Genomic DNA, 26385 nt, shown 5'->3' with positions numbered 1-26385 from the left:
TGTTCCTAAGTGAAAGGTCTTCCCTGCCTTTTCTTATTATGAAATCTTCATAATGAAGATCACTAATGAAAATACGGTGTTTTGCTGGGGGAACTAGGCTTTAAGGAGAATCCAGAGACCACTTTTTCGTAATGTTTTAAATTTTTTAGTATCTTTTGAGACACAAGCAGACACATCTCTGAAACATATTCTTGTTTTCTAGAAATATCTTCAGAGCCAGGAGATGATGATGAGCCCACAGAAGGGAGCTTTGAGGGGCACCAAGCTGCAGTGAATGCAATTCAAATATTTGGGAATTTACTGTATACCTGTTCAGCAGATAAAACTGTCCGAGTTTATAATCTCGTGGTAAGTTGATACATCAGTTTGAATATTTTTGCTTGGTTGCAGGTTTTAGAAACTCCAACTAGCTGTCTCTTAGACTAGGAGTTTATTTGCTGTCCAGAGATGGAGTGGGCTTTAGACTAACTTTAGATACAGTTGATCCAGTGGCTCAGTGGGGTCACTGGAGACGTAATTTCTTTCTTTATCTCCATTCTGCCTTCTCTGATATCACCTCTTCCTAAAGCAAGTTCTCCTCCTGCTCACAGATAGATGTCAGTAGCCACAGGGGTTTCTTTTCCCTCCCACCACCAAAAAAGGGTCCTGTGCTTTCCTCTCTGAACAATCACTTGGCAAAAGGAAATGGGATTATAACAATAGGCTCGCGACAGTCAGGTCCCAGCCCTGGAGTTGACACTGAGGTCTGTCACATAGCTGCTACATAATAGAGAAGGGATAGAGTGAGTACTGGGGAAGTAGTCAATATAAGAGGAGGCATTTTCCCTGAGAGTTGATTAATTATCCCAGTTATTAAGAAGAGCAACGGTCTTCCACTACCCCACACTTAGGATAATCTGATGCTCATTACTCTCAATTTTCATAGAATGGACTTTTGAGTTTTGAGTCTGGTATGCATCAAACTAATTCTGTTTATCCACAACAATAGCCAAGAAACTTTAGGAACACTATGTTTGAACAAATATGGTGAAAGTATTTGAAATTGATGAAGTCCTTGAAAATCAAAAGATTAGATAGATGATGGACTGAGAAAATGTGTTTGCTGTAGGCAACAGGTATATAGGTTTCTTTAGCCTAATAATGTGAGGGCAACAGGGATGACTGAAGGAAGGAAGCAATGGTACCAGGAGGTGTGAGTGTAAGATTTGGGGAATTGGCTCTAACTGTGAACTGAAAGGTAAGTATAGGTATATATGTACATTCTAAATATATAACAGTATGTGCACAGAGACAAAAGGATGTTCCATTATGAAACCACACCTGGAACACTAGACCTGTGATGGCACCTGACATGTCTTTGAACATTGTGGCGCATGCTCTGCATACTGATCAAATGCAGGAACTTATCTGGGTAATTAGCTATAGTTTGGATTTGCTAGCTTTTTGGTCCACATGTTGGAGAGCCTTGCCCTAGATATTAACTAAAATTCTGATCTGTCTTATTATAGCAAATTGCCCTAAGTATTGGGTTGGCCAAAAAGTTTGTTCAGGTTTTTCTGTAACATCTTATGGAAAAACCCAAACGAACTTATGGCTCAGTTAATATATAGTTACAGGTACCTCAGTACATGTGACTGTTTGCTGGGCATTCAGTGAACAGGTATTTACTGAACACCTTTTGATACCAGGTACTATTCTAGACTCTGAGGCTACAACAATGAACTGTATGTTTTAGCATCTTTTTTTTTTTTTTGAGGAAATACATTATCTAATCCATTTATATCCACAAGTAATGATCTGAACTGTGCTTGACTTCAGAGTCGGAAGTATATTGGTGTCTTTGAGGGCCATACCTCCAAAGTGAACTGCCTCCTGGTTACTCAGACCTCTGGGAAGAATGCTGCCCTTTATACTGGTTCCAGTGATCACACCATTCGCTGCTATAATGTTAAGGTAAGTGGGTCCAGCAAAATCAAACGTGATAATATTGAAACACTTTGACTGTATTTACTGTGTAGAGTGGAGACACTGAGACAGATGCTTCATTCTGTTCACTTTCTTGCTTCTGAACTTACTTCAGTACCCTTGTATAGGCTTTAGAAGAAATGAGGCTTAGATCTAAACCATGTTTTCTGTCTCTCTCCACCAGTATCTTTTCACTTACTACTATTAATAATATACCTCCTTTGATCTTTTCAACAATTACTCTTGATTTTTATTTTCACATCATATGCCAAAATTAATACTAGAGAGAAAACGAAATGTTTAAAATTTTTAAACCTGAAAACGTAGAAGTAGATATCTCCTCTGAGAAAGAATTTTCTAAATATATTGTAAGAAATGAGAGAAAATCATTTGCATTAAATATATATATTATAGGACTTCCCTGGTGGCACAGTGGTTAAGAATCCGCCTGCCAATGCAGGGGACACGGGTTTGATCCCTGGTCTGGGAAGATCCCACATGCTGCGGAGCAACTAAGCCTGTGCACCACAACTACTGAGCCTGTGCTCTAGAGCCCGTGAGCCACAACTACTGAGCCCACGTGCCACAACTACTGAAGCCCATGCTCCTAGAGCCCATGCTCCACAACAAGAGAAGCCACCACAATGAGAAGCCCACGCACCGCAAAGAAGAGTAGCCCCCGCTCACCGCAGCTAGAGAAAGCCCGTGCACAGCAGCAAAGACCCAATGCAGCCAAAAATAAATAAATAAATAAATAAATAAATAAATAAATACACACATATATTCTTTAAAAGATTTGATTATTTAAGACAAAATTTATAATACCAAAGATTAGGTTTTTAACATATATAGATGGAATGTGTGGTAACAGGAACACAAACGAAAGGGAGGATGGAATTGTGCTGGTGCAAGGTTCTTACATTTTACTGGGGATAAGTCAGTTTTACTTTGAACTAGATTGTTACAATTTAAAGAGGTAATCTCCAGAAGGCCAACTCACAGCTTCAGTGTGCACCAGATAGACCTGGAGAGCTTGTTAAAACACGTATTACTGGACCCCACTCCCAGAGCTTCTGATTCAGTAGGCTTGGGATAGGGCCCAAGAATTTACATTTCTAACATGTGATACTGATGCTACCGGTGTAGGGGCCACACGCTGAGAACAGCTGCCCTAGAGCAACCACTAAAAGAATAAAGCAAAGAAAGACAGCTAAAAAATTTAATAGAGGAATTAAAATGGCATACTAAAAAACACTTATTTAATACAAAACAAGGCAGAAATGGGGGAACAGAGAAATAAAAATGAGACAAATAGAAAGCAAATTGAAGTCTAAATCTAGTCATATTTAATAATTATATTAAATGTGAATTAACACTAAAATCAAAAGGCAGAGATTGACTAGCTAAAGAACAAACATCAAAATCTGTGCTGTCTACAAGACACACCTTTTAAATTCAGACACAAGTAGGTTGAATTAAAAGAATGGAAAAAAATGTACTATGCAAATAATAACAAAAAGAGCTAGAGTGATTGTGTTACTATCAGGCAAATAGACTTTAAGACGAGGAATACTACTGAGACAAGGGTGGCATTTCATAATGATAAAAACGTCAATATAGCAGGAAGATAGAACAATTAGAAATATATGTACCTCATAACAGAGCACCAAGATATGTAAATTAATACTGATAGAACTACAGAGGAGAAATAGACAAATCCACAATTATAGTTGAAGACTTCAACACCTCTCTCAATACTTGATAGAGTACTGGACAGAAAATCATCAAGGATGTAGAAGAACTGGACAATACCATTAACAAACAAGATCTAATTAATACTTATAGTTAAAAAAAAAAATTAACATTTATAGACTCCGCCATCCGAAACAGCAGCATACACATTCTTTCCAAGTGCATATGGAGCATTCACCAGTATAGACCATTGCTGGGTCGTCAAATAAGTCTTAGTCTTACTGAGAATCTCAATTAAAAGAATTGAAATCATTTAGAATATGTTCCCCAACCACAGTGAAATTAGAAATCAATAACAGAAAGAAATCCACAAAAAAAAAAGAGAGAAAGAAATCTTGGAAGTCCGCAAGTAAGGGGTAATGAAATAGCATACTTCTAAGTTACCCATGATTCAAAGAAGTCACAAAGGAAATTAGAAAATATCTTGAACTAAATGAAAATGAGCATCCAACTTAACATTTGTAGGATAGCTAACGCATTGCTGAGGGGGAAATTTCTAGTTTTAAATGCTTATATTAGAAAAAAAAGTTTAAAATCAATTATCTGAGTTTGTAAGAAAATAGAAAAAGAAGAAAAAGTTAAACCCAAAATAGATATATAAAGGAAATAATAAAGAGCAGAACAGAAACCACCAATTTATAAAACTGACACACAATAGGGAAAAATCAGTGAGACCAGAAGCTAGTTTTTTGAAAAGATAAATTTTAAAAAAACTTTTAGCTAAATTAATCAAAACAGAGAGAAGCCACAAATTTCAAATATCCAGAATGTAAGAAGGAGCCTCATAACAGCGTTATTAATGAATACATCCATCAACTGATAAATGGATAAATGTGGTATATAAAAAGTGGAATAATACTAGCAACAAAAAGGAATAAACTATTCATACATGTAGCAACATGGATGGATCTCAAAAACATCATGCTAGGTGAAAGAAGTCATATGTAAAAGACTACATACTGAATGTTCTCTTAATATGGAATTCTAGAAAAGGCAAAACTATCAGAGTTGCCTGGGATGGCAGTGGGGACTGACTGAAAGAGGGTACGAGGTAACTTTTTAGAGTGCTGGAAACGTTCTGAAAGTTGATTGTGGTAATGGTTGCATAACTACATACTTTACTAAACTTAATGAAACGTATATCTAACATGGTGAATTTTATTATATGGAAATAATACTTAAGTCTGTTGAAAATTGTAAACAGATTTTGGCAAGAAATTGTCTTAGGTAAAAAGAGGGGAAAATAGTAACAGGATAGGATAAACATAGGGTTAATATCATATGTTGTAAGGAGCTTACACCTTTGAGAAGAGAAATAGTAAAATCCCTACACATAAATTGAAAGACAGAAATTCTTTAAAAAGAGGATATACAAGTAACTATTTGAAAATAATAGTCTTGTCAATAAATGGAAGTTAAAACAGAAGTTCAGTACCATTTTGATTTATAAAATTAGCAAAAACTTTTAAAAGATTTTTTAATGTTTTTAAGGGTTCTAACCCGCAGCAGTATTTGGCATAGTGGGACTGTACATTACTGAAAAAAATTCTTAGTTTTTGAAATTGAGGTGTAACTTTATATAGTAAAGTACATACATTTTAAGTATACAACTTGATGAATTTTTACATAGATACACATTTGTTTAACCACCACCAAGATCGAAACACAGATCATTTTCATCCCCCTAAAGCGTCCCTCATACACCTTCCACTCACCACCCCCAGCCAAAGAAAACTATTGTTCTGATTTCTATCATTATAGATTATATTTGTCCGTGCTTGAACTTCATATAAATAAACCATACTGGATGTATTCTATCACATTAGCTTTAGCTTGCCATAATGTCTGAAATTCATCTTTATTGTTGCATGCACCAATAGTTCTTTTTTATTACGGCAACGTATTCCGTTTCTCCTATAAAATTACAAAATGATCTCACACGATGGGTTAGCCAGAGGCAACATATATGTTATCATTTGAGCATATTCACTGTCTTTTCCTTTATTTTACAATTGCATATGCAGCATTTATATTTGTAATTTTATGCGGGGAAAGTAATTTAAAAGACTGACTCAGGTATGAAAGAAGGCTGGAAGAGATCAAGGCTTTGATAGTCTACAGCTTTTATCATCCAACCCATAGCTTGTCCCATCCTACTTATAGGATGGGACAAATAGGTCCTACTTATAACCATCTTGATTTTAATTCTGTATCCAGACCTCTTTAAAAAGCTAAACTTGGGCCTTTAGTCACTTAGTATCATTCAACAGCATTCAATCTTGAGCACTTACTATGTAACTGGCCCTGTTCTAGGTTCTAGGTAATTAGATTTTATCAGTGTAACCCAGTTCTGGAAATTCATGGAAATGGTTTCTTGAAGGTCAGCTCAAACTGTGTTAGTATAGGCTGGATATGCATCAGAATTATGAAGGAAATTTTTAAAAACACATATTCCAGGGCCTGAATTAGAATCTCAGGGACTGGGGTGAAGCTTGGGGTTCTATATATTTTCAAAGCTTCTTGGGTAATTATAGACCAGCTAACCTGATACTGGTTTGAAGGAGGCGTTTGGGAGCTATTAAAATAGAGAATCAATTGCAGGAAAGTGCATATTTGATTAACGCAATTATCAGATATACAACTATAATCTTTATTTTCTTTTTTAAATGTCAAGTGCAGCTTTAACTTTATCTTTGGCTACTTAATTTAAGAGGCTAGAACCCAATCCATAGTGCCCTTTGAAGAATTTCTACATTCCAAATTAGAAAGATAGGTAACATTAGAAGTTATATTTGATTACTATATTACCTACAGCTTGAGGGTCTTTGGCTACATATTTCGAAGCAGAAGACAGTCTAAGATAGTCTTCTACAAAATAGAGGACACTACATTTTCTTCCTCATAAAAAATCATTTCACACTCTGTTCTCAGGAGGACTGTTTTCACATCTTATTTGCCTTTAACCTCTGCTGATCAGGTGTTGTGTGCTTTTATCAGACTCGAGAGTGTGTGGAGCAGTTACAGCTGGAAGACCGGGTTCTCTGCCTCCACAGTAGGTGGCGAATTCTCTATGCAGGACTGGCAAATGGCACTGTGGTCACCTTCAACATAAAGGTTAGTGGTTGGGGAGAGAAGGCTGAATTCCCATGCCGCTTGAAAATGGTGTGAGTGTGTGTGGGAAGAAGTTGAAGGCAGACGTTTTCCTGTTTTTGTGTGTGTTTGAGAAAGCAACAGAATTAGCCGCTACTCAAAAATTTATCTTCTGTTGTAAGTGAAACAAGATGCTGCATTCTGTCTGCTCAGGCCGGAGTGTGCCAGGACCAAAGTGTAACTCTACTAAATTAAACCAGGCCTGATGATTTGGGGCCAAATAATGAGTCATAGGTTAAACTAGTCTGTCTCATTTTAAGAATGATACCATGAAATGAGCTTAAATTCCTTTGAGTATGACATTGATGTGGTTTGGAACTGATTTAGGGTTTCATGAGGGTAGCTTGTTCTTGACTTGAACTAAGTCAAGGTTTGCCTTCATTCCTGTGGGCCTCATTCTTTCCTGACCCAAATATAAATCCATTTGTTGAGCAAACCTTTATGGAGCACTATTACATGCTACGTCTCAGGATAAGGCTTAGGAAATGAATACGGAACAGTTCTTGATGGCCCTGTGTGCTTTGTTAATGTAGTTGGACTTGTAAGCTTTAAAGTAAGAGAGACATGATCTAATTTGTATTTTAGAAAATGTCACTCTGGAGTTGAACAGGATGGAAAATACTGGTACTAGTAGAAGCTTGGAGACCATTTAGGAGGCTTTGTTATGGCAGCTGACATGAAAGATTAGACTAAGGTGAAGAGAAGAGAATGGATAAAAGATGTAATTGGAGGTAGAAGTGATAGGTTTGGTTACTAGTTAGTTGTAGCATTCTATCCCGAGGCCATCTGGTCATCTTTTAACAGTGTGTTAGAATGTTACTGTGTTATGCCTTATTACAGTATCATATGTTTAGTTAGTACCTACTATCTCTCTTTCTACCAGCTAGCTGGAACTACTTATAAGGAATTCAATAAAATATGTCATGGTTTCTGCCTTTAAGAAGCTTAAAATCAAGTTAGAAGAAACTAGCAGATATATAATCAAGTGTCAGATTATTTGGTTCACTAGATATGAATAGATCACAGAAGGGTAATTAGTAAAGGTTTTTGCATTCTAAATGCAAAGTGCTAACAACCTAGATTAGATTTGGTTAGGGCAATAGAAATGAAGACAGAATAGATTTAAAATATTTTAAAGGATAAAACTTGATAATTACCCAGTTCTCTTCTATTTTGTGAGATTAATCAAAGGTAGGTAGAAGTTTTGGGGCAAGATGATGACAAATTCGAATGGGAATGGTCTTTATTTTTATTTTTTTGAAATGGTCTTTAAATGGTTGAAAAGCCCCAGCAAAGATGGACCTTGAGACAGAGATATGAGAGTTTCTGCAGAGATATGAATTTTGAAGGCTTGTTAGGGCTGGGCCTTTTCTGTTTTGCCCATATTCCTGGAACGCAGTGCTTTCTGGGGCTCAACAGAAAGCCAGGGCTGTTTACCTGGGCCTTCCCACCACTGGGCCCTGAACTCCATTGATCTGTCTCCCCCGCATCTCAAGATGACTGAGATTGATGCTCAGCTCTGTAGGCTCCCAGCTGCTGCTCTTGCCTAGTTTCTGGGAGTTTTATCTCATGCACGCACCTTAAACTACCTTTTTAGAGTTTTGGGGAAGTAGGAAACTTTATGAACAAGTTTGGTTTGGGAATGAGGGAAGCAAGTCTAAAATCTGAGGTAAAGGAGTGTTTGGGAATTCAGGATGTGACCATGCCACTCTGACTGATACAAAGGCTTCTGTAGTTTAACTTAATGATGTCATGAGAGATAGACATAGAACCAGAAGTCAGAAGAAGGTCAGAATAACAGAAAGGTGGAGAATGAGAGACTCTGATTGTCTAAGAAGGTAGTTCTCAAAGAGAGTTTTGGAAACAACCACGACAGAGTGCATAAATTTTGGATGACAAAAAAACAGTGAGAGTTCTTGGGTCTGTGGCATGGAAAGTGTATTCAAATATGAAAAAAAGGTTTATCATTCATTATCATTTACTTAAGGGAAGTGAGAGAGGGCGTAAAAGAGAACCAAATTCTAATTATGGTCAGGATAGTGCGGGTCAAAGGTAGAAATGAGTTTATAATGTAAGACTGTCCCCACTAGAATCAGGAAGGAAGGAGTCATGAATACAGAGAGTATTGGAATAGGAATGGCAGAGGTTGGGGAATTAGGGATAGGGAGTAGATATGAGAACTTACCGGTGTTAGAATTTAGAGTTTGTATCAAGGTAGTGATTTGGATTAGTTGATGTTGAGTTTTTCCAACTAAGTTGCTTTTACTTCATATAATGGTGGTGTATTTTTCAGAACAACAAACGACTTGAAATCTTTGAATGCCATGGCCCTCGGGCTGTCAGCTGTCTTGCCACAGCTCAGGAAGGTGCCCGAAAGCTGCTGGTTGTGGGGTCTTATGACTGTACCATTAGTGTACGTGATGCACGGAATGGCCTGCTCCTTAGAACTCTGGAGGGCCACAGCAAAACCATTCTCTGCATGAAGGCAAGTATAGTGCAAAAAATAGGAGTTCATTGTCTGGTACAAATAGAAGGGTGTGAATGAAATTTCCCATGTTGTCTAATGCCTTATTTAGACTACAGATTACTATCCTTTTTTTTTTTTAAATTAATTATTTAATTTATGGCCGTGTTGGGTCTTCGTTGCTACGCACGGGCTTTCTCTAGTTGCAGTGAGCGGGAGCTACTCTTTGTTGCGGTGCGCGGGCTTCTCATTGCAGTGGCTTCTCTTGTTGCGGAGCACGGGCTCTAGGTGTGCGGGCTTCAGTAGTTGCGGCACATGGGCTCTAGAATGCAGGCTCAGTAGTTGTGGCGCACGGGCTTAGTTGCTCCCCGGCATGTGGGATCTTCCCGGACCAGGGCTCGAACCCGTGTCCCCTGCATTGGCAGGCGGATTCTTAACCACTGCACCACCAGGGAAGTCCCTACGATCCTTTTCTTTAGGCCTGGATTACCACGGGACATACTGTTTTTTAATATATTAACCAACAGACAAAATTGTATCTTATTGTAGAATGTAGATATACTAGAATGTCCTTCTAGGCTGCTTCGTAATCATTCCGAAGAAGCAACAAACCCAATAGTACATTGTCAATTCATCTGAGTATTTGGTGGCAGCACATAAGTTTCAGTTCAGAAAATTTGTCTGAGAAACTTATTTCATACCTCGTTCATGCTCATCTCAAAATAGGGTGGGAAGTAGAATTTGCTAATGTGTATTACAAGTTAAAGGAAACTCAGAACATTATGTCGAATCTCATTAACTGAATTTTTTTTCTTTAAGGTGGTGAATGACCTTGTGTTCAGTGGCTCCAGTGATCAGTCAGTCCATGCCCACAACATTCACGTAAGCCATGTTGGTGTAAAGAAATCTTTAGGAGAATGATGATTAAAGCTTGAAGGATTCCTCAGACCTCTTGCAATTTAAATTAAGCCCTTTTTCTAGTGAAAGACTTAATAATAATCCCTGCACGTAAGCTCTTGGATAATATTAAGTACTGTAGAAATTCTGACCTCATCAAAATTCTTAGTGGGGAATAGACTCAAAGTTTATGTAAGGTTTAGTTTGAATGCCTCATTTAAACATGAGATAAATTGAGCATCTGAGGCTCTAAGAAAGTAGATATGATACGCAGTTTAAAATAGCACAAGTAAAAACAGCCAAGAGACTCTGCTCAGGTCATAGAGGCTGCTTTTGAAGCTCAGTTCTTAGTCTGTAAACCTGGGGGTTATCCAGCCTCAGGGACTTGTTGTCCAGATCCAGTGAAATGATAAAAGTGAATATACTTCAAAAGCTATAAAATACATACACACAGAGCTGTGGCCCTTCTCTTTCTGTGACTTGGGGTTCTCTCCATCAGGATACAGTGCAGGGCTTCCCTGGTGGCGCAGTGGTTAAGAATCCTCCTGCCAATGCAGGGGACATGGGTTCAAGCCCTGGCCCGGGAAGATACCACATGCCGCGGAGCAACTAAGCCCGTGCGCCACAGCTACTGAGCCTGCGCTCTAGAGCCCGTGAGCCACAACTACTGAAGCCCGCACACCTAGAGCCAGTGCTCCTCAACAAGAGAAGCCACAGCAATGAGAAGCCTGCGCACTGCAACAAAGTGTAGCCCCCGCTCGCCACAACTAGAGAAAGCCTGCATGCTCAACAAAAACCCAACTCAGCCAAAAATAAATAAATAAATTTATTTTAAAAAAAGGTACAGTGCATACATTTTGTATAAGTAACAAATGCTTGTGGGAGTACTTCATCTGTTAAAATTAGTACAGCTACGTGTGTGCAAGTAGTCTCAGAATTATGTCTTCTAGAATTACAGAATTATAAATCTCAAAAGTCGGAAGGAATCTTGAAGGTCAGTCTAGTGACTCTTAATCTCTCTTCTGATGCAGACTGGTGAGCTTGTACGGATCTATAAAGGTCACAATCATGCAGTGACTGTGGTGAATATCCTAGGAAAAGTGATGGTGACTGCTTGCCTGGATAAATTTGTTCGTGTCTATGAATTACAGGTAGAATTTAGATCCAGTATTTTGCTTGAATGACTTGGGGAGACTGTCTATTTGGATTTGGTGTTGATTTTTCTATATGGAAAGGCTGGGGTGGATCTCAGGCATCTGCGTTCTTCACAAGTGCTATAGATAATTATGAAGTAGCTGGTCCTTGGAGGACGCTTTCAGAAACACTACTCTGAGATACCTGGTCAGGCTCACACGTGTTAAAAATTAAATGGTTTCTGGAGAGCAGTTGTAGTCTGTAACTCCTGTCTGATTCTCTTTGTGTGCAATTTCAGGTTTGAGACTTTGACACTACCCAGAAATTGGTTTTATTTTTTCCAGTTACCAGCTCTTCCCTTGAGGAGAAGGAGTTGTTAGATTATGTTTCTGTTAACATGCTACTGCTACTTCAGCTTGGTACCTCAGGTGTAGTTTTAAACCTTTCAAAGGCCTTCAGGGACTATGCTTGTTAAACACAAGGTATAAATAACCTTAATTCTCTCTCTCTTTTTTTTTTTCCCCTCCACCCAAGTCCCATGATCGATTGCAAGTATACGGAGGACACAAAGACATGATTATGTGTATGACCATCCATAAAAGTATGGTGAGTATAATTTGCCGTGCCACATATTTGCCTTTGAATGTGTTTACTAAAAATTGTACAAACTATTAATAATGTTACTACTTGTCACTTCCAAAGATGATATCTGTTTTTGATATGCCTCATTACTGAATGTCTTTCTATCTCTTGGTATTATAATATTGAGAACCCAGTAATGCTGTTGAATATTCCATTTTTAATAAGAGCTAAAATAATTACAATAAAAAATATAATACCACCATTAAATAGAAGGTAAATTTAAGATGTTTCCAAAAATAAATAAATAAAATTGAGTGGTGCTTTTTTCAGAGACATTATGATCTGGACAGTACATTGGAATAGAGTCAGGAGATTTGGCCAGTGTGGCATAGTTATAGCAGACCTAAAAGTAGAAGCTAACTCATGTAACCCTGCTAATCCTTGATTTATTTTATTTTTAAATTTTGAGGTTGAACCAGAATGGATGTTTTTCAGACTTTAAGCAGTAGAACCTTTTGTTCCAATGAAATACAGATGCCTAATATGCAATGCCCAGTAGAAGCCAGAGCTACACCAGTTAAAGTATAAGTGGTGCCTCTGATCCCTGCCACTTCCGCTCTCAGCCGCAATCCCAAGAGTGGCTCTCTAAGGAGCACAGCTTCAAAGTGTCCAGACTAGAAGATCTACAAGATACTTTCCCATTATGGTACTCTGGGGCTGGTTTGGGTTTAGGTTTATGTTTTCTTGTTGTTGTAGCTGCTACCAGTAACTTTTGACTCTTATTTTGAGGATGATTGTAGTAGTTTTATTGTGTGTTGTTTTGGTCTGATGTGATAAACCTTTTTCTCTAGATTTATACTGGCTGTTACGATGGCAGTATTCAGGCCGTGAGGCTAAATCTGATGCAGAATTACCGCTGCTGGGTAAGGAGTGAAACTGTTCTTGTCACCAGACTTAGATGTTGCACAACCCCAGGCCAATTTATAGATCTTCATTATCATCGGTTTAGCATTTTTATATTGAGCGTCTACTTTTGCCTTCCACTGTAGGACAAATAAGCTTATTTTTTAAAAACTACATAAAATGCTTCCATACTTCTGTAATGAAAAGTCTAATCTTAGGATTAGATATAAAGTATATTTAAGTATCCACTCAGAGTTTATCTCTTTTGTGTTTTTTATTTTGTTTTATTACTCTATTGATACATGCCTACAAAAACATCAACAGTACAGAAGTGTGTGAAAGAAAAGTGGAAGTGCTTATTTTCATGATCTGCCCACAATACTTTACCCATTCCTCAGGCATTACATGTATTAATAGTTTGGTTTGTTCCTCATTGGTTTTTGAGGAATAGGCAGATAAAAATTTGCATTTTTGAAGTTTTAAACCTCAGTTTACTAGGCTAAATTGAGTGGTTTTTATTTTTGGGTGGGAGCTGGTGATTAACCCTCAAAACTTTCACACTGTTTCTTATAAGCCTTAATTTGTTTCATCAGTTCTAATAGTTAGTTGTGACCAGAGAAAAGTTGATGGCACTGAATTTTTTTTTCCCTAAACCCTGACCTCCTTTTCAGCATTGATGAAATGAACTGGATGCCCTCCATTTTAAAATTTGATTTTGGGTTTGTCTCTGGCCTAATTACTTTTCAGCTTTTTACACATCACTATCTTTGATTTTTAGTCTTCTCAGTGAAGACAAGCAAAATCTAGTACAACAGGCTCCAGAATATACAAATAGACTTCACTTACCTAGAGAAACGAGGAAAATACCTTCTGGTTTTAAAGCTGGGGTGATGGAATAGTGCTTACAGAGGAAAAACTCAAATTTGCATTACTTTTTAGAAATGAACATGTTAGAATGAGAATCATAGGATTTCTTACAAGCCTGTAGGGAAAAAAAGCCAAGACAAAGAGTCTTTATGCTTTCCGACTAACAGTTGAAACATAGCCACATTTATAATACAGTAAAAACAAGGTGATCACAAGACTTGATTCAAGTAATAAAAATTGTGAGTAAAGTCAGGCTTCCTTGGCAGTTTTCTACAACAAGTATTTCCACAAATGTAGTTTTTTTTATCAGACATTCGTATTTTCAAGTTTACAAGTCAACAGTTCTTAGAATTGTTAAAAATAACCCTTTAAGTATTGCAGGAAAGCTCTTTGCCTTTCTTAAATAAATGGACTAAGAAACTCATTTTATGATGGCAAGATAAAGCATAAGTATGGTTTAAATTGAATTTTATGTAACTTGTCCGTCAGTATTTGCTAACAGCTTCCTTATCTAATGATGTAATGGCTGCCTTTGCCTAATAGTGCTTTGCCTTCTCAAAATATTACACTGTCAGAAGACTTCCCAGTCTTTTCAAGTTTCCCATTAAATTGATGATTAATTTGGTTGCCTCTGGCTTTGTCGAATTTTCTAGCCAAGAATAAATTAAAGAATAGGGGCTTACTTACGGGATGCAAGTGAGGAATATGCTCATTGCATGTTTCCTATGCTCTTTATAACTTACCCTTTCATTCTGTTTCTCTCCAGTGGCATGGTTGCTCTCTGATATTTGGCGTTATAGATCATTTAAAACAACATTTGCTGACTGACCATACAAATCCGAACTTTCAAACTCTGAAATGTCGCTGGAAGAACTGTGATGCTTTTTTTACTGCTAGGAAAGGATCCAAACAGGTACATCAGTGGGATTTGAGGTCAACCTGGGGTCATTTGACTGCTCAGAGCAGGGTTCAGTAAACCTTTTTTGCCTTACTAGAATGTTCATAATTGCAATAAACAGGGAGAGTGTAGGGATTTTTCTTTTTATTACTATCCAGGGATTTGGTGGATAGCTTAATGAGGTTTCAAATGAAGAATAGGTAGTTTTTGAGAAAGAGCCTAAAGAGAATGTTTTCACATGTTTCCAGTCCAGTAACTGAACCTAGAGGTTTATTACAGTGCTCTTGTTAAGAACTCATCTTTAAGTGCGCAGTTCCATGTAAATTAGAGTGCTGGGTCCTAACTGCCTTTCATGTGTGGATCTTAGAATGTACCTGTGAAGCTCCCTGGCTTTGACTTTCTCTTGTCCTACTACCATCCTTTCTCTCATGGGCCCTTTTCCCTTTATTCCTAGGATGCTGCAGGACACATTGAACGACATGCTGAGGATGACAGCAAAATTGATTCATGAAGTTTTTTGCCTCCCATGTTGGGAAGTCTTTAGTTGAACTAATTTCACATCAGCCCCTTACACAGGCCAGTGTCTTCCCTTCCCTAGTGAATCAGGGAAGGAGAGAGTGGTTACTAGCCAGGCTTACCACTAGCATAAGTCTGGACTGCTCTATGGGATGATAGGTTACACTTCTAAGTTCTTGCTGGAGGTTTGTGAGATTTAAACAGATTTTTAAGGAACCATACTCTTCTGGGACAGCATGGCATATAGTAATTTATGCTACTGGTGTTCTCCAGATGTTTATTAAAGATACAGATCTTAATTGGCTACCCGGTTTGACCCTAATCATATGTATATTTTATTGATTTCAGTCTGTGATTTTTAGTTTCTGTTCTTATGATGGTTTAAACCTATAGGCAGGCTTCTAAGTACAAATTTGTCCAATGCTAGATTTTTAGGATCAGTTTTAATTTCTCCTTAATTATTACAATCAGTTAATTGTAACAGCTGGATATTTAAATTGGAAGCAAATAGTTTCCTTTCTTAACAATTAATGTACAGTGTGTTTCAGTATGCTCTTTGTAGATAGACAGAGCTGGCTTTAAATGCTAAAGGGACACACAGTAGGTTTTTAACAGTTAGAGTAACTGCTCTGCTGATTATATTTTAGGAACTCAGGCAGCAAATCACGTAATGACAAGTCCTTACAGACAGTACTTCCTATTGAACTTCTGCAGATTTTGATAGAGTGCTCAGTTCAAGGCAGTGCATAGACCTAATGTCTACTTGGAAATCTCACTGTTAGACCTGGGCACTCACTGCAGGCATTGGCAGGCTGTTCTAACTGGAGGTATAACCTTTATCTCTCTTTCCAGCTTCTGACTCTCCAGGCGGGCTGTGGGTTTGAAACCTTTTCATTTACTTCATTGCCAAACCCCACTCTTCTATTCTCTGGCTGTGCCTAGACTGACAGTAGCCATCATATACTTCCTCTGGGCTCACAGGGTACTTTCCACCCACCCGCAGTACCCAAATGGGGGAGTCAGGATAAAGCATCTGAATATAGTTTTCAAGGCCTCAAGCAGGCTTCTTAAAGACCAATGTCTTGCCTTCACCTCCCCCACTAGCTGGGAAGGAAGGGTGGAGTAGGATGAAGCGAAAGACCCTACCTGTCCATTGAGAGCAGCCAAATGAACAAAGCCTTCATGAGATCGCTTTGTTTTTGGATTTTCTCTGGACTCTTAAGAGAAGCCATGGAGGTGTTGCTTTCCAGCCTTTTGTTTCTAGATTCTCAAAACTCTGAAAGATTCTACAGAGAGAGAGAGGAAAAGGGAGAAGAGCCCAGCGCCACATACCAAGCTTCAGATGTGATGCCTGTTCTTTCCTAGGACTGCAGAGCATCCAGGTTTATCTCCACCCATCTTAGTGCACACACTTCTACTCACATGTCTTCACTCAGGCTCTGGGGCAGGGGGACTTCCCCAGGGGTTCATGGATAGGTTTCAAGAGGGTATCCAAACCCCCTGGAATTGTGTGTAAGACTAAGTAGGTGTTTTTTTTCCAGGGAAGCCTCCAGTGGTTATTACTGGATCCAAAAAAAACCATTAAGAACTAATCTAGGAGCTACATCTAGGTAATGAATGGCTCCATAAGCTATTTACTTTTGTCCTTATGAATGGCAGAACTCTTGTGTTGACCACACTATTGAGATTTGCATGATACTTGAGAGAGAACAGAGAAGATCCTGTTGCATAAAGTTTATGTGTGCTGTTTCTGTCTGAGAGCAAGCATTCCCATCTCTCACCCCATTTCCTGTGCAGGTGACCAGAGAAGCTAAGCTGTTCTGTGGGTTTGGGAATGGTGATTCCCAGGAAAGTACGTTTGCATTTATTGCTAAACCTGGCATTTTCCTTTGGGCTGAAGTGAACCCACATTTCCACGTTGGCTGGGCAGTGTGCTGAGGATGTCTTGCATACTCTGTTGCGTAGGTGCCCTTCTGTCCTGCCTGAGGACATGTCTGAAAAGATGAGAGTGGTGGAGCCTCTGTACAGCTAGAAGCGGGTATGTGAGGTGTTGGGCAGTCATGGGGAACTGTTGTAGGTATGAACAGACTGATAGAATCAGTAAAAACTGATTTGAGCTTAACTTTCATAGAATCGTGCACAGTCTATCTGCCTTTATGTGTGCAGTTGTGGATGTTCCTTGTACATGTGTATGCGCGTGGGCACCTATGCTTGTAATACTTTTCCTCATTTCACAAGAATTTTCTTTGAAGCCGTGGCAATAATGTTTTTGTTTCAAGAATGTGTAAAATTCGTTTAACACCAGGTTAGTATATTGCCCTAAATGCACTGTTGTAGCCATCTGTTTAGAAATAAAGGCACCATAAGCATCTTGGCTGCTTATGGTTGTATGTTATTACTTTTAAGTGTCTTGAAAGTTATGCAAAAGTCTTGTTTTAAGTCTTCTACAATGTCTTGGCTGATTCTGGCCTTCTGTTCCCCCTCAGAGTAGAGCAGTGGCTCAGGGATTTGTGTTGGCTCTGATATTTAGTACTTAGTTGAGGAAGGAAATTGTTACATGACCTGACAAAACACAACTCATTTCTTATAAGGAATTGGAGGCCATTTTTAGAATGTTATTTTTAATTACTTGTGTTTACTTCTAACAGCTAGAAGACAAGAAAACCATAGCATAAATCCTTTTGTGTGCATATGCTAGGGTTTTAATGGCAGTTTATTCTGATGAAATATCAGTCACTTCAAGTTTTATCCTGAAATTTTAATCAGGTTCAAAATTTTGGTATACTGCTCTACTCAGTATAAAGCAGTTAAACACAATACAAAGTTATCTTGACCTGATGTTACTTGAATTTGAGAAAACGTCATTGCTATTACACTCCTGCTTTTGTGGAGAATTTTTTTTCTGCCTCAGAAGAGTTAGCAGTTGAGTGTTTAGCTCCTGACCTATCTATAATTTATAGGCAACATCACTGCCATTTAAGTGATTATTTGCCAAACAAAGGGTTTTTTGTTTTTGTTTTTTTGGTAGATTATACAGTGCACAACTTTAGTGACTAGGTATGTGGATGATTTGGTAGGAGTAGGTGTACAAAACTTAGCGGAATGGTATGGTATATTTTATGGAAGAGAATTCATTGGAGGGGAAATGAAAGTATATTGTGAAGTGGGATTTAAACAGCATGTACCCTCTGGTTTGCAATTTATATACGCTATCTTATAAATTTTGTTCCTGTTACCTAAAGGAGAACTCCTAAAACTGTTAAGAAGGCCATGCCTGCCACATTGTTAAAACAGTGATTTTATCCCTGCCCCAAATCATCAGATTCCTCAGGATTTCAGAGAAGCTGTCTAATGGTTAGAATTAGAAGCTGTGGTAGAGATGATTTGGGTTATACTGAGTTCCATATACAAGTGGATGTGAAATCCTGATTAAACCAAACCTACTGCTTACCAGACAATAACCTCTAACCTCACCTCCAACCCCCAAGTATGTGGCCTTGCTGGGTCACATGGTGACTAACGTTTCCCAGATTTCCTCTAAATTCAAGGTAGTAGCCCAATTGAATTGGGGGAGGAGGGAATCAAGGAGGAAAGGCTGTTGAAGATCTTTCTCCTACTCAGGAGAAATATATGCCCTAGAGCTGTGCCAGCACCCTTGGTGTCTGATTTTTTTTTTTAATTGAATATGGGTTAGACGAATGAAATCAGATGACACTTGACTGCAAAAATGTTTATAAGCAAATAGGTTAGCCTTCTTACATTTTGGTATAAAGCTGCAAACTTCCTAACTTTGTAAAGCAAGATATAAAGCAAATATAAGGGGAAAATAAAGTACTTTTACTAATTGTTTATTTTTGTTACCTTATCTGCATATTCATAGCCAAACCCTTCTTTTCCACATTGGTACAGAGAACAAGAAGGAAATTGGGTAGAAAATGAAAGATGGTTGTAGATATGCCACAGATCATGGTCCAGATAAGCTCGGCAGACAGCTACGTATAAGGATTTGTCCAAGGTCATACAGTAGGTCAATATTAATGGAGGAACTAGGATTAAAAACTTTATCTCTGCTCCATTACACTTAGGTAACTGGCCCCTCTGGTTATAGGTGACCCATTTTGTCTTGATCTAGACACCAACAGCTATTCCCCTTCCTTTCCTCATGTATCTTGGAAAGTATTTGAGTGATTCCTGTGCTCAAGAAATAGCAAAAGGCATGATTAAAGTGGGGTTTAGGATTTATTTGTGTATGTGTGTATTTTCCATTGCTGTGTTCTGAAACTACGGCTCTCTATACATGATGGGTAAGATTGGAGCTACTTATCCCTGCTATGGCTGACATCTAAATGTGAGAAAACAAAACACGATCAAGCCAGCTATACAGGTGCCTTTATTTAGATCAACTTTTTTCAAAATGCAACCAAACTTATGAGTCAGATAACCCGAAGTGTCCAACCCTCTTCCACTGAGCTAGTTTACTCTGGAGCAAGCCCATCCTGAAACAGTCAGGCAGAACCAAATGCTCATTGGGCTGTTGTCCCATGAGTGGGAGAATATAAAGGTGATAGAGGGCTCTAGCACCAGGAAGTGTTGAGTGCCACTGGCAAATGCTTCTGCGAACAGCCGAGGGCAAGCTAAAGGGAGTATTTGCTTCAGAGCTGAGGCCACTCAGACTCCAAGCAAAGCTGTCACTGGGCCGTGGCTAGCTGAGGCAGACAGAGACACTTGCCTCCATGTGGCACAGGGACAGAGTTGTTCTCCCTTCCCCATTCCTTAACTAAAGGGTGAGGCTGGGCATGACAGATGGACAGATACCCTGAGGCTGAGAAGGAAGTGAGTAGAGGAGGAACAAGACCGATGAGGTGCCTGGAGGTCTGGGGGTGCAGCTACTGTGTCCTTTGAGGTAAGTGGCTCTAGCTCTGTTGGGTGAAATTGAAATCCTGAGTGATCCTGCATGGCCTTGGATGAGGCCAGCTTGGTTCAGGCATACATGGTGAGCTGCAGCCACTGAAAGAGGAAGTCCCAAGATCAGAATGCAAACAAGAAAAGAGAGCCCAGCCCTAGGGATCTAACAGGGTAGAGGAAAGGGACAGCCCCAGCATGCCAGACACTGGGAAGATTTTCTGAGAAGCAGCGGTTTACTGCATCCTTCCCACAGATCTCTCCTAGAAGGTACATATTTTCCAGCATAAAGTCATTGTAGAACTGAGGACTCTTTGGAGCCTTCCCCCAGTACACATTCCCTATGAGCCACATCCTGCTGAGCCGTGAGCTCCCCTTTATGTTCCTTTCCCGTCCCATCCCTCCACCACCGTTGGGAAGTGAGGAGCACATAGTGTGTCCAGTCTTCCTCATGGATTCCTCTACCTCGAATTTTAAGGTACAGGGGGATCGTACTGCTTCTATTAGGCTTTACCTCTAGAACGTTGAGTTTGATGATACCGTCACCATCCTTGTCAAATGCATTAAAAGCTCCTGTGTGGAAGAACGCACAGGCCAGAGGCCAGTTAAAGGCTCAGTCCCCCTCTACTGCTCTACCTTTTCTTAACAGGACCATGTGCTCAGTGCTGCTCTTCAGCACAGAAATCTACCAGGCAAAGTACCACCAGTAACCCTCCCTTTGCCATCTCATTCTGAGCCTAAAGAGGGCCTTCACCTTTGTTCAATCTGAATAGAGTAGATTGGGATTTGTCCAAGGTCATACAGTAGGTCAGTTAGTGGAGATTCCCGCCACCACAGCTGTCGCTGCAGGAGAGGGGGCAGGAGGGGCAAAGAGAGCAAAAGGGTAGCTCTCCACTTACTGAACATGCCCTCCAGCCTGACGAAGCAGCAGATGAAACTGTCGAAGTCGATGTTCATGTACTTGTCTGCATAGCGCATGGTGATGATGTCGTAGAGCTGGTTGTTGAGGTGGAAGCCTGTTGGGGAGAGCACAGGAGAGGTGGAGGTAGGCTTGGAGTCCTCAGGCCTGCTTGCTATCTCCCCTGCCTCCTGGTCACTCTGTGGCCTGGGAGAGGAAAACGAGAAGCCCTTTCTCATTCCTTTCTCCAGTAGGGCCCAAGTGGCCCCATCCTCCCCTCCCATTCCTGCTCCCACCGGCTCCAGTCCGCATCCTGGCCACCCCCTTTCTTCCCCACACCTGCGTCATTGACTGCATTTCGCATCTCGTAGCTGTTGATGGTGCCGGATTGGTCTGTGTCATAGTGCTTGAAAATTTTCTGGCAATAGAAAATTTGAGGACAGAGGTCCCACACTGAATCTCTGAATCAGTCCCTTCCTCACTCCCACCTTCGTTCTCTCATCCCACCTGCCAGGCCTTAATCTTCTTCCAGAGGTGATGGAACTCTTGCAGGTTCAGTCTCCCAGAGCCGTCTGTCTGGAGCAAGGAAGTCAGGGCTACAGGGCACATAGCAAAATCCCCCTGGATTGGGAGAGGGCTTTCTAGGGTGCTGTGCAGGGAAGGTAGCCCCATAGGAGAGCTTTGCCCAGGATATCCCATTCTGCCCTGTCCTGGTATTTAACACCCGCCTCTATGCTTCCTGAGTCAAAATTAATGCCTGCTCTATAACCCAGGGAACCTTTCTCCTAAGGACCACTTTCGTTAGGCAGGGCCCCAGGCAGAATCCCAGGCCTGAGGTTAAGAGCAGGGGCCAATGTTCTTCCCAACTGTACCTCCTCCAACAGCCCCTTTCAGACCAGCAGCCAGGAAGTTCTAACTCAGGGCCTCCTTAAATCTTTCCTCGAGCATGAATTTGAGCCCCTCTGCTTGACTGGGTCCCCCCCCCATTGTTGCCCTAGCCCCCAGAGGCTGCACAGGGGCTGATGACAGAGGCTTGGGAAGGGGTGGCAGGAAGGATACGTCCATGAGAGCAATCATGCTACGGCAGGACTCCAGCGTGAAGCCTTGTGTCTTCAGGTCTTTATCTGGGAGGTGTGGAGAAGAGTGAGGAGCTGCTTTCAGATAACCGGACACACACTGCCCCCACCACCCACCTGTTTCTCACAGAGTTTGAGCCACTCACGTTTGTTCACAACTCTGTTAAGGATATTCTTGAGCTCATCTGCACAGACCTCCATGTCCTGAGGAGGAAGGGAGAAGAGAGTCATGGTTCAAGAGTACAGCAACTGCTGGAGCATAGGCTTTGCAAAACAAATCCCAGCTGTCCATGGTTGTAAAGTCCCTGTCAGGGCTATTCTGTCATGGGGAAGCTGGGGCTTTTCTGAGGAAGACACACCGCAGCCTCAGCTGTCCAGACTGCAGTGGGCAGCTCAGAGCCACCCAGTGGGTGTGTTGGTCAAAAACTCAAGGACTTCACTTGTGGATTTCTGCGCTACACTCATATACCCTGTTTCCACCAAAAGCCAAAATGACCTCTACTGAACCATAATGAAATAACTGGCAAATTGAGCAATTAATCAAGGAGAGGAGTGTCTGTGGGAGTCGGGGTTGGAGGTACTCACATCGCCTGCTATCTGCCTGAAAATGTTCCGGAATCGCTGCTGTTCCTCACTTTCCTGGTCAGCGTTGCTGGGCTCTGACTATGGAAGCGCAAAGGAAAACTGGTTGGTGAGGACCAGGGAGATGGACAGACCCGAGAGGAAAGTTCCTTCTGGACTGAAGGAGCCAGGTGCCTAAAACAGCCCTAGGTGGCAGCAGGAGCTGGGTGCAGGGCAAATGCTCTTCTTTCTCAGTTGAACCTGGTGATCTGGAGTGAGAATCATCTAGGCCCAAGTGACCCTTCACTCCATACCCCCGCAGCTCAGACATTCTAACCAGAGGAGGTATATTAGCTTTGCAATCATGTAGACAGCCCTCTTGGTCCTCTCCCCCCATCCCCACCAGCTAGAGCCCTCTCCACTGTTTTGAGCCTGACCATCCCAACCAAACCAGCCCCAGCATGACAGAGGGGGCCAGACCAATCTGATACCTCCAGCTGCCTCTGTCATCAAGGCCAAATCTTCAGAGGACCCTCCTCCCCTCCCCACTCCGTTGCATGGGCACTACAGGATAGAGATAGCCCTGGATTTATCTGTGGACTTTCGCCTCTTAGTCTAACCTCCTATAAGCTTTATATGACCACCTCTCCCCACTCTAACACCGTCCCCTGAGCTCTGGAGGACTCCATTTCTGGTGTCATCCCCCTTTTCCACTACTATTCTTTATCCTCCCCATTGTTAATGACACCAGGAAACAGGAGTTGTTCCATCTCAAGCTGCTTCTGTCTTAGGCTTTGCATCCCTCTATCTTTCCTGGCTGGATGGGCTCCAGCGGGGAGGCTCAGCCTGTCCTTCCCAGGCCTAGGACCAGCTTGGTGTGGCAGCCAACCCCAGGACATTCACCCAAGCAGCATCCCAAATTTTAGGAGAACTTGATGAGAGAAAAGGTCAGTGGGACAAACCCAAACCTCTAGATATTAAAGGGACACCCCACCCCTGTGGCCCCTCCAACCCCCATGCACCCCAAGAGGATAGACCTCACTTGTGTGCTGGCTACCCCATTCATGCACATGCTCAGACACCTGTGGGGATTTCGCTTGCTTATCAGGGCTTGTTTTATCTTTGCCCTCCTCTGATTCCTGGTCCACACCCAGCTCCTTGTTGCTGTTTGCTCTGTCTGAAACGAAGATGATAGGCTGGAGAGAGGAGGGAAGTGGGGAGGGGGCAGGAAGGAAACGATGATTACTGGCTGAGCGGGCACAAGGAGGCAACCTCCCTCCTGGACCAGCTTTGTCCAGTGAAGAGGGAAAGAGCAGAGTCGGGAGTTCCTGAACCTCGGTTCAACCTCCATCTCTGACACTAACAAGCTGTGTGACTTGGGGAAGGATGCTAAGTCTCTCTGGACTTCAGTTCCTTATCTCCTCATGGTAGAATTATGAGGATTAGGCAAGGTAGTTAGTACACGTGAAAATGCTAAGAATGCTAAAAGCAGCATGATCTAGTGCAGTGATTTTCAAGTATTTTCTAGATTTTTTTTTTTCAAATGGAAACCCTGTTCAAATTAAATTTCCCCAGAAGTCATTAAAAACAGAGCTTCTCTGCTTAATGAAGAAGCTCTTTTCCCTCAGCATCCCCACCTCACCATGGCAGCTACTGAGGCAACTCCAAGGAACCTCTAGGACTCGGCAGAGGACACATTGAAAAAAGGGCTCTGATTAATGGCATGGTCAGTGAGTGAGGTCAGAACACTTGGCTGGTGTCCCGGCCGTACCCCTCACATCTGAGAAATATCCTCTGGACTCGGTTTACTCATCCATTAATGGGGATGATAAAACCTGCTTTGCCTTTCTCATTGGGCTCTTAAGGGGATCACATGGGATACTGAATGTAAAATTGTATTGCAAAAACATTTAAGATGCTACACAAATATAAGGGGTATTTGCCAGACATGCTCATGCAAGTGAGGAGGATATAAAAGGGTGGAGAGCAGCTGCCATGCTGTGCCAGTGCTGGTTGGTGTGTACATCCCACAGGGAAAGCCAGAGGAGAAAGGCTAGGCTGGTGGCTGCAGGGCAGAGGGCAAGGGGGCAATCAGAGTCTCTCAGAGCAGAAATGGAACCTGACCGCTCTCTGAGTCCCCAATTGCCTTTCCATACTGTTCGTCTGGGACAGCACAAATGGACAGACCTATGGAAAGAGCTTCCCGGGCTTTGGCTCCCAGCAGGCCCCAAATACCTTGGCTTGCTCTGCCTTCCAAGCAAAGGGTCTTGTTCAAGTAACCGATGCTTGTAGGGAATCCCAGAGCAAGTGGGGCTCACAGTCTGAGGCGGGGATGTGTGCCCATGGACATGGTGTGGCCATGGGGCACCCCTGCCAGGCACACATCTTGGGGCCCAAGTGTGGGTCTGGGCAACACAGGCAATGGAGTGTAAGGGGCCTGCACCAGAGAGCTGAGGGCAAGAAACATGGGTTTTGGAGCAGACAAATATGACCTCCACTTCCATTAGTTGTGTGTCCTTCGGCAAGTACTTCTGAGTCTTTATCCTCATCTATAAAAGGGGAATCGTAACAGCAGCTACCTTGTAGATACTGTTGTAATGAAAACAATGTATATTTTACCCCCAGCACAGTGCCTTAATATGCAGTGTTAGGTGCTTCGGTGCTTGATGAATCTCAGCTCTGGTCTGCATCAGCACCAGTGCTTGGAGGACCCCTGTGATGGATCCTTCCAGACGCTGTCAGGAACACTAACACCAAACCTTGTCTGATAGCCTATGGCTACTGCTCCGTGGGCTTGAGGATGCCCAAAGGTCAGTCATTTCTGGATGGCACTCTGGCTGGTCAAACCAGAATTCTAAAAGGGGCACCGTTATTGTAGGCACTACCACCCTGAAGACTATGGGGAAGTTATGGGGTGAATGGAGCAAGGATGGGGTTGATTACAGCTGTAATCTCGAGTTCCAAAACCACACAAGGGAAACAGTGACCTTGGTCTCAGATGGAAGCTTTCATCTGAGGCCCCTGAGGTGCTCTTAGCACACATGGTCACCTTTAGTGATGGTGTCCTTACAGCAAAGTGGTCTTAACCAGGACACCCAGGAGGGACTATTCCTTAAGACCCCAGGAGGGGAAGCTGCCCAGGTAGCTCTCCTCATTTCTCCCCTTTAAACCAGTCACGTTGAGCAGCTCCTCTGGGGCTGTGCCAGTGAAGCTTCTCTTCCCCTTTCCCCCTTGCCGTTTGGACACGCACAGCAAGCAGAGTCCATCAGGGCCCATGACAGTGACAGAGAGGTCACTGTCTAGGAGGGGATTTGCAACAGGCTTCACCTGGAACAAGAGCCCTGGCAGTGACAGCCCCTCTGGGCGTCCTCACCACCCCTTCCGCAGAAAGCTAAGAAAAAAGGAGGAGTGGGGAGCAGGCAGGGACATAGAGGAGGGAGAAGGAGCCGTCCTGTCTGCAGAGCAGGCAGCTGGCATCACAAGGCCCTCACTCTCCATGGAAATCCTCACACAACTCTCTCACTGTCCCTTGAGGAACAGAACCCATTGCCATTACCCGCAAGAATCAAGCCTTGCTTAGCTTAGCCAAACCGATTTCTGAGAAAGAAGAGGTGCTCCTTCTGGTTTTTGCAGGACCCCCATGTCAGGCCCATTTTCACTGGAGGGCCATCCTCTCCCTCCCTCTTATGAGCGGGCAATATAACGTGGTGGTTCAGAGCACAGACTGCAGAGCCAGACCTCCTGGTTCCAAGGGCTGGCTCTGCCACTTACTGGCTGTGTGGTCTTGGGCAAGTTAGTCAATCTGCCTGTACCTTTTCTT

At 41.8% G+C, this 26385-nt stretch overlaps 2 protein-coding genes across 7 annotated transcripts in view; one reads left to right on the top strand and one right to left on the bottom strand.

The window, feature by feature from the left end:
• The window catches only part of ZNF106 (zinc finger protein 106), a 61370-nt gene extending 42393 nt beyond the window's left edge, over positions 1 to 18977 (top strand). For 3 of the 4 annotated variants that reach the window (XM_082453061.1, XM_082453058.1, XM_082453059.1), the window contains 10 exons: positions 203 to 348; positions 1819 to 1953; positions 6715 to 6831; positions 9161 to 9352; positions 10151 to 10213; positions 11260 to 11379; positions 11897 to 11968; positions 12796 to 12867; positions 14481 to 14627; positions 15067 to 18977. In XM_082453061.1, coding sequence (XP_082309187.1) covers positions 203 to 348; positions 1819 to 1953; positions 6715 to 6831; positions 9161 to 9352; positions 10151 to 10213; positions 11260 to 11379; positions 11897 to 11968; positions 12796 to 12867; positions 14481 to 14627; positions 15067 to 15123 — 1121 coding nt within the window. In that variant the 3' untranslated portion in view covers positions 15124 to 18977. Of the gene's footprint in view, positions 1 to 202; positions 349 to 1818; positions 1954 to 2379; positions 2750 to 6714; positions 6832 to 9160; positions 9353 to 10150; positions 10214 to 11259; positions 11380 to 11896; positions 11969 to 12795; positions 12868 to 14480; positions 14628 to 15066 lie in introns of those variants that run through there. The other variant, XM_082453060.1, reaches the window with a different exon arrangement.
• A 523-nt stretch (positions 18978 to 19500) lies between these two features.
• The window catches only part of CAPN3 (calpain 3), a 48354-nt gene continuing 41469 nt past the window's right edge, over positions 19501 to 26385 (bottom strand). For 2 of the 3 annotated variants that reach the window (XM_082453092.1, XM_082453091.1), the window contains 8 exons: positions 22590 to 22667; positions 22151 to 22208; positions 21988 to 22052; positions 21436 to 21504; positions 21268 to 21346; positions 20930 to 21046; positions 20545 to 20603; positions 19501 to 20135 (listed from right to left, as the gene is read on the bottom strand). In XM_082453092.1, the coding sequence (XP_082309218.1) occupies positions 20109 to 20135; positions 20545 to 20603; positions 20930 to 21046; positions 21268 to 21346; positions 21436 to 21504; positions 21988 to 22052; positions 22151 to 22208; positions 22590 to 22667 (552 nt within the window). In that variant the 3' untranslated portion in view covers positions 19501 to 20108. Of the gene's footprint in view, positions 20136 to 20544; positions 20604 to 20929; positions 21047 to 21267; positions 21347 to 21435; positions 21505 to 21987; positions 22053 to 22150; positions 22209 to 22589; positions 22668 to 23647; positions 23762 to 26385 lie in introns of all 3 variants that reach the window. The other variant, XM_082453090.1, reaches the window with a different exon arrangement.

This window comes from Balaenoptera physalus (assembly GCF_965194825.1).
Source record: "Balaenoptera physalus genome assembly, chromosome: 2".
NCBI lineage: Eukaryota > Metazoa > Chordata > Mammalia > Artiodactyla > Balaenopteridae > Balaenoptera > Balaenoptera physalus.
The sequence above is the reverse complement of the archived record's forward strand: the minus strand, read 5'-3'. Positions and strand labels throughout refer to the sequence as shown.